Source organism: Helianthus annuus, chromosome 17, assembly GCF_002127325.2.
Source record: "Helianthus annuus cultivar XRQ/B chromosome 17, HanXRQr2.0-SUNRISE, whole genome shotgun sequence".
In the NCBI taxonomy this organism is placed as follows: Eukaryota; Viridiplantae; Streptophyta; class Magnoliopsida; order Asterales; family Asteraceae; genus Helianthus; species Helianthus annuus.
The window spans coordinates 43,084,062-43,092,665 of record NC_035449.2 but is presented as its reverse complement, the minus strand read 5'-3'; the positions used below and the strand labels follow the sequence as shown (position 1 = coordinate 43,092,665).

The 8,604-nt window shown below is 39.7% G+C and overlaps 2 protein-coding genes across 2 annotated transcripts; both read left to right on the top strand.

The window, feature by feature from the left end:
• Positions 1 to 858: 858 nt before the first annotated feature.
• On the top strand, positions 859 to 3,440 carry LOC110924112. The gene is made up of 3 exons (XM_022168148.1): positions 859 to 1,348; positions 1,607 to 3,226; positions 3,334 to 3,440. Exons 1-3 carry the CDS (start codon positions 859 to 861, stop codon positions 3,438 to 3,440), a joined length of 2,217 nt encoding a protein of 738 aa, XP_022023840.1.
• Positions 3,441 to 3,491: 51 nt separating this feature from the next.
• Positions 3,492 to 3,986, top strand: LOC110924114. Its single transcript, XM_022168149.1, has one exon. It carries the CDS (start codon positions 3,492 to 3,494, stop codon positions 3,984 to 3,986), a length of 495 nt encoding a protein of 164 aa, XP_022023841.1.
• The last annotated feature ends 4,618 nt before the right edge of the window (positions 3,987 to 8,604 follow it).

Below are 8,604 nucleotides of genomic sequence, written 5' to 3'. Positions count from 1 at the left end.
TTTCTGTTTACTGTTTTTACAAAACCTCACTTAATTAAATACATACAAAGCAGTTATTGAGTATTTGTAAAGAATACAATTATAGTGGGTATGTTGGGGTTTTGTATACAAAATTTGTTACTGGCGTGGTAACATCCCATAAGTTGAGTATGACCGTACCACTGATGTTAATTGTGATGTCTTGGATACAAATGTTATTGCGGATGTGCCCTCAATACTGCAAATTGGTTTTTACTTAAACTTGATTAAACTGGGAATCACTCACCAGTATTTTCCACTGACAAAATGTTTTAAAAACGCGTTTCAGGTAACAATATGTGAAAGCCAAATGGAAGCCAGCTGGACAGCACTGGAGGCTTGGAAAAGTGGCAATAAAGTTACCTAAGAATAAAATGGATGTTTTTATTAAATAAATAGGATTTATTCCTATGAAACGTGTGTATTGAAAACTTGGGTTTTTTTTACCCATATGTTTAATGTTATAAAACATGGTGGTTTACTCTGATTAAATATTTCCTAACTACGGTCCTGATGAAAATTTCCGCTGCCAAATTGGATAAATAAATGTGATACCACCGAAATTGGCTCACGGCCGCCCGTTCCCGGGAGATAGGGATCGGGGGTTGTGACAAACGCCTTCCGAATGGCGCGCGACTGGTGCACTCAGAATGAAAGCAACGATTGTCAGCTACGCTTACTAGGCCAAATAATAAACAATCCACAGTACAATCGCCCTAATGTGTCTGAAGTTGCTGTTCTTATACAAACGACTTTGGGGAAAACACCGAGCCACGTGATGTTATCGTCAGTACAAAAAACGGCGCGTTTCAGCGGATATCAGAATTACATCAGCTTTACATGCCTTTGCAGTATCCGTTATTGTTCCCGTACAGAGAGACCGGGTTCCACGAGCGCATACGCTACCATGACAACACCGGACGTCGGGCGACTAAACGACAATGTGTCACGATGCGGGAATACTACTGCTACAGAATCCATTATCGCAACAATGAAGGCACCACCCTGTTAAGAGGCGGTCGTTTATTCCAACAATATTTGGTTGACTCATACGCGGCCATCGAAGAACAAAGGTTGCGCTGGATGAGGAATAACCAAAATGAGCTGCGCGTTGAACTCTATCATAATGTTTGTGACGCTGTGACGCGTGGGGATACAAATGCTGAGGCTATCGGACAACGTATAGTTTTGCCATCAACCTTTACGGGCAGTCCAAGATATATGATCCAAAATTACCAAGATGCCATGGCTCTGTGCCGTGCTTTTGGGAACCCCGACCTATTTGTAACATTTACAGCTAACCCAAAATGGCCTGAAAATCGAAGACATGGTATCTCTCATATCAGGACAGAAGTCTCACGACCGTGCAGATGTTGTATCACGTGTTTTTAAGCTTAAGCTAACCTTCTTGATTGAAGATATTATGAAGAAATAAATCTTTGGCAACTGCAAAGCAGGTAAAGTTTGTAATGCTCCGCCTCTTTCTTTTTCTATCAATTCTACCACAAATACTAACCTTTTTTAGCTTTGTAATTTTCCCCTTTTTTCCCTCTCTGTCTTGAATCTTTGTCCCCCTGGTTATATACAGTTGTTTACACAATTGAGTTTCAAAAACGAGGCCTACCACATGCGCACCTTTTATTGTGGCTCGAAAATTCTGCCGCGTCTCGCACGCCTACTGGTATAGATGATTTGATTTCAGCCGAGATCCCATCGAAAATTGACGATCCATCCGGCTATAAGGCTGTGACAGATTACATGTTGCATGGTCCATGTGGGAATGATGCGCGCAGTGCTCCGTGTACAACAGATGGTAAATGCATGAAACACTTTCCAAAACCATTTTATCGAGAAACGACAATTGACGAAGACGGTTACCCGGTTTATCGACGACGAGATACCAAGATTTTCTTTATGAAGGGCAAAACGAAGCTTGACAACCGGTTTGTCGTCCCATACAACCGTTATCTCCTCTTAAAGTACGAATCGCACATCAATGTTGAATGGTGCAACCAGTCCCGAGCAATAAAATACCTGTTTAAATACTTAAACAAGGGGCCAGACAGGGCTACAATGGTTGTTCAGGAAAACATTGGCAATGATGGTGAAAGGCGTACACAACAGATTGTTAAGGTCGATGAGATTAAAAACTATTTGGATTGCCGGTACTTATCACCGTGTGAAGCTGTGTGGAGAATGCTTGCATTTCCTATACATTACTCATTCCCATCCGTCATGAAGCTAACGTTCCATACACCTAACCAACATCTAATCACGTTACGTGATTCGGACAGCTTACCAGCCCTGTTAAACCGGGACGGGATACGAGACACAATGTTCACCCAATGGTTTGCGCTGAACAGCAGAGATGCAGCGGCAAGAGAGTTTACGTACGCCGAGATACCTACAAAGTATGTGTGGCAAGAGGATAACAAGGTATGGAAAACGCGGTTGGAACGGCCAGCCATTGGGCGGATTGTGTATTGCAATCCAGCAGCTGGGCCAAAGTATTATTTAAGGATGTTGTTGGGAATTGTCAGAGGGCCCCGAAGTTTTGAAGAAATAAAAACGGTCGACGGAGTCGTGTATGAAACGTTCAAAGAAGCCTGCTATGCGTACGACTTACTTAATGATGACAAGGAGTGGAATGACGCTCTTTCAGAGTCTAAATTATGGGCGTCCGGTTCCCAGCTACGGGAATTGTTTGTTACCATATTGTTGTTTTGCGAAGTGAACCGCCCGGCACAATTGTGGGCACAGAATTGGGAGATACTATCTGATGATATTTTATACATGAAACGTAGGCTCTTCATGTTTCCGGGATTACATTTATCGGACGACCAGCTTAAGAACTACTGCCTGATTGAACTAAATGAACTATTGGAGAAAAATGGAAAATCGTTGGTTGATTTCACAGATATGCCACAAACAGATACGTCGCTCCTCGATAAGATGGATAATCGTCTAATCAGGGAAGAGTTGAGTTACAATAAAAAAAAGTTGACAGACGAACACGATCAATTATATGCATCACTAAACACGGAACAAACGGTCATATACGACACAGTCATTGATTCTGTTATCACCCGAAAAGGAGGGTTTTATTTCGTGTATGGTCCGGGTGGGACAGGCAAGACTTTCCTGTACAGAGCCATCCTGTCACGCTTAAGATCGATGGGCCTGATTGCCCTTGCGGTTGCATCTTCAGGTAAAAAAAAATTATCTAATGTTGTATAATTATTCTCGTGCTACATAATGTATGTGGTTGCGTACACAACTCCATTTTTACTCACTTTACCTATCCCCGTATGTCAGGTATCGCATCCCTTCTATTACCCGGTGGTCGGACAGCTCATAGCCGCTTCGCTATCCCTTTAGAATTACTTAACAATAGCACGTGTGCCATCAAACAAAATACCTAATTGGCACACCTTTTACAAGAGGTAAGGTTAATCATCTGGGACGAAGCACCAATGATGCAAAAATATGCCTTTGAAGTACTTGATAAAACACTTAGAGATATCTTGGGGTTTTGTACCTACGCAAACAGGGAACGTGTGTTTGGTGGCATGCCTATCTTGCTTGGTGGTGATTTCAGGCAAATCCTTCCCGTCATCCCAAAGGGAAAAAGTGAAGATGTTGTTCAGGCATGCATAAATAAATCGTACCTATGGAAAAGTTGTGAAATCTTCACTCTCCACCGTAGTATGCGTGTCAACGAATACACCTCAACAGGTGTGATAGACATGGATAGGCAATGTTTCAACAAATGGTTGTTAGAAATCGGCGATGGAATCGTTCCCTCAAAAGCCAAAGAAGGTGAAGATGAGTCAACCTGGATCGAAATACCCACCAGGTTCATCGTTGATAGTTGTGGTCTTCCTGTGGCCTCGATTGTTAACGCTGTCTTCCCGTCGTTTACAGAAAGGCAGGACGATGACGATTTTTGTGTGAAAGAGCAATACTAACCCCACGCAATATAGACGCTGACGAAATCAATGATTACATGTTTGCACAATTGAGACGGACCACAAAGACCTACAAGAGCTCTGACGAGATATGTCGCGCATCCACGGATGTATTAGAACAGGAACAACTCTATCCGTCTGAATTCCTAAACTCTTTGACATTCCCAGGTACCCCCCCGGCACTAAAATATTAGTTACAAACAAAATATTTGTGACCAGTTAAATTCTTTAATTATTTGACATTGTTAGGTATGCCACCGTACGCTTTGTATTTAAAAGAAGGCCTCCCTATCATGCTTTTAAGAAATGTGAACCCCTCGCAAGGCTTATGCAATGGCACCCGTCTTATTATCACAGACCTTGGGAAATTTGTTATCAAGGCTAGGATACTTACTGGGTCAAATCGTGGAGATACTGCATTAATACCGAGGATAACCCTTTCATCCACGAAATCAAAATGGCCATTCATTATGAAAAGACGCCAGTTCCCAGTGAAACCATGCTATGCAATGACCATTAATAAAAGCCAAGGCCAATCATTAAAAGTTGTTGGTCTCTATTTGCCCCGACCTGTGTTTAGCCATGGCCAGCTTTATGTCGCTCTTTCAAGGGTTACGACACCTGAAGGTTTAAAGATTGTCATCGTCGGGGATGGCAACGGTGGCATGAAGAACCATACCAGAAACATTGTTTACAAAGAAACATTTAACAATTTGGCCACATCAGATCGGACGCAATAAACAATACTTGCCCTACCGTATATTTTTGGACTACAAAGAAACTTTTATCGCCTTTATCGCCGTTAATCCAACATGATAACTGATGCATGCCCTAAACCCAATTTTTGTTTGCACCGTCCCAAATACAACAGCTATATACGTGCCACGTTGAGTATTATACGTGTACCCTCCGACAACCAACTATCCACGTAGTCTGCCAATAACGACAGCGCAACAGCTATATGTGTACCACGGGTGGTGGGAATGTAAGTCTTTCCAGTTTCTGCTAAATTTTGAAAACTCATATTCTTTTTATTTCTTAGTTTTTTGTTTGTTTATTTAATTCAGATACATGGGTTGATTGGTTTATTTGTCTATTTTAGGCAGAAAAAGCAACGATGATTCAAAGACTACTGTTTGTTGTTGGTTTGAACACATTGACACAAACACATTTTGGGACACGGTTGCCAGCTGTCGGGGGGGGGGGGGGGTCATACACTTTCGTGCCTACTACTATTTCAATCGTTTTGGCTGGTCAATATAGCGACATCGTGGATCCTCAAGAGGTGCTTACACACTTACACATCAACCTTTTATGAAACTTATAGTGTTTCGTTTAAAATTGGTTTTTGTTTATTTTGCTAAAATTGGTCTTTTTTCCATTTTCTCAGGAATTTTATATCAGACATATAGATAGAAGCCCTATTATGCTTTTTTGTTTCTTTCAGAGACGCAACTGCAGCTGAACCTGAAGCAATGGACGTAGATGAACCTCCAGTTGCACCAACCATATTCGTTGAAAGGTGTGTGTTTCTTTTGCAACTCTAAAGTCTTTTGCAACTTGATTGATTATAAAAATAAATTAATAATACTTTTAAAATATAAAATTTATTATTTTATTTATTTAAACACTAAAAAAAGTAATTATTATGAGAAATTGCAACCTTTAAAGGAATAAGAATCCGAATCTCGTTATTTTATCAGTTTAGACTGGTTTAACGAGTATCAAGCGTCAAAGAATAATAAAGGATCAAGAATCTCATTGTTTAATTAGTTTTAACTTGTATCTAGTGTTGCTTAAATAAAGGATCCAAGATTCACAAATGATATATCGTTCAAAAAGCACAATAATTGCACATAAGTATAAGAAAATAACCTCGTTTTTCATTATGATCAATAATCTCTGATTACAACTGAAACGAAAGGAATACAAAGAGAGTACAAGTGTCAAAAAGTGGAAGGTACAACCAGACTTGCTAAAATAAGAAAAACGCGAAAATACAGAGCGTTACACCTGATCCAATCCGTCATATTTACACGCCTTGTTTATCCTTGAAGGCTAACTCGGCGTTCCAAAACTCTCAAACGCATCAACTCACTTACGTGGAACTTCTACGTAAAGTGTGAGTATACATGACCCCGTTTATTTTAATACACTTTGGGTGCAATATATATAAATTATCAAACTCACACTTATATGATTCAATCAACCAATCCATTTATACATGCTAATGTTTTATACTTTAGGATACCTACATGCTAGAAGCTATTCTTGCACATTATTTGTCATTAAATTCCTGAGCCAACCTTACCATGTATAGCGCTATAGGAGTAGCACACCGCCTTTAGGAAGGGTCTATGTTAAGTTATTCAATCAAACAGTCTTGTGCGCTTCGGTGACAAGATTACGTAACATGGACACAATTGGTTTGACATCTTTATGTTGCATGCTAGTTTATGTATCTTATGCCTTAGTATACATTTTATGCCATGTTTGGATTGAGTCAAATTTCTATACGTATGCTAGTAGACAAACTTGTTTGATCACCAATGCTTTATGTGTTGACCGTTACTCTAATATATATTGCAGGAAATTGATGATGAGACGTTCAAAAAATGTATTAGGATGGACTTAGAAACACACTTAATTTCTATGTTTTATATATCCTTTTTGTTTGATTATGTTATGAACAAGTTGTAATTTCCTTTCAAACGTCGCACCGTTGAATTAGAAATGAACTGAAATATCGTTATATAAATTATTTTCACTACTAGTATGTTATGAAGTCTCAAGCAATCTCGTTTCGTCTCGCTCCGATGTTTCCACCATCGATTGGGGTGTGACAGTTGGGACTTCTTGTGTCAAATTGGGGTTTGTTGGTGTAGGAGTGTTTGTCATTGCCGGATGTGACCCATCCCCAATTCTTATTCCAACTAATTGTGGTTGACTAAAGGTATAATCATAGACCTAGTTCAATATTCCATAGTCGAATCGTTAGGATGTCGTTGACGGTAGATTTCAAAAACTAGAGGAGGTGGGTTTGTAGGCATTGGGTTTGAAGGTGGTGGGTTCGAAGATGGTGGGTTTGAAAGTTTCGGGTTTCCATGACGGGTTGATCGTCGTTGGTTTGAAGGTGATAGGTTTGAAGTAGGTTGGTTTGAAGGTTGAGGGTTTACACGACGACGTGTTAATTGTTGTCACACCCCGAATTTCCACGTGTCACCGGTGGGCCCGGTGGGGGTAACGTGACGTAGTTGATAACATCATAGTCAAACAACACAATATATAAATGCACAGCGGAAGCAGAAATAGATTCATTTCAACTTTACATAAACGTAATATTTAATATCACAAGTAGTTGAAACGGATCCACAGGCGGATCAAATAAAATTAAGTATTGTTCAACAGACTTTAGACGCCTAGAATTTGCAAGATTCCTTATTAACGCCCTGAGCAGCTTCCAGCCTATTACGTACTTGTACCTGTCACTTAGACTTTGGAAAATACGTCAGTTTTCACTGGTAAATACACTCAACTGACTCATTTGAAAAGAGTTTATGAAAATTGGTTTAGGCGCACAAGGCACAAAACTATTTTGACACTTGATTAAGATGCACAAGGCAAGATTAATCTTTTATACTTGGGACAAACTATATCTCATGTTATCAGGTTTACATAACTTGCTCTACATACGGGGCCCGGTCCTATGCCGGTTCAAGATTAACCGACACACCACTATTCCCCTATTGGGAATCCCATAATGGGTATAATCAAATAATAAGCATAAAGCATCTGTCAGGTGTATGCCTACACCCCGTGCTTAGGTCGTGGCCATTGCAATTAATGAGTCAAGGATATCCAGGACACGGTCGCATTAACCCCCAATGTTTCAGTCAAGCAATACGAATTAAAACAGGTTATTTGAATTTCCCGACACATTGGTCTTCGAATCCCATACCTGACCATGCGGTATTTATATTACCGTATCCCAAGCCCGTAATAGGGAAAATAAGTTAAGAGTATTTACCTGAGCTAGCTCCTGTCTTAAATAGCAAGAATTATAATAACTCAGCCGTATTCACTTAAGTAAGCGTAGGTACAATTTACCGGAAGGCTCTAGTCTGGAACGATGGTATAAATAACCAATTAGAATACTAACGGGTCTTTAATTTAAGCCTAAGCTTAGACCGGTTAGTTTTAAGGAAATATACGGTTCAAGCGCATGATTAAGCGAAGACCGGATAGAACGTGATTTAGACCCGACAAGTTTGAATACTTGTATAATATGGGTATACTAAATACACTCTGGATTTTGAGACAAAAATGATATTGTTTGACCCGTTTCGGTCAATTTACACAAACTAGTTACGTAAACCGAACCGAACGCGAAAAGGGCGATACGGGTAGACCAATGATTCAAATGCAAGTTCCCTGATATAATATGCTTTAATTATGATATAACATCAGTAAGTTATGTTCTATATTGCCCGGAATAATTTTAAACTCAATTTATGCCTTAGAAGGGCATTTTGGTCATTTAAAAGATAATAAAAGAGTAAAATTAGAAATCTGAGTTTAGGGTCTGGTTCATACAGTAAATATACTTAATATAACATAT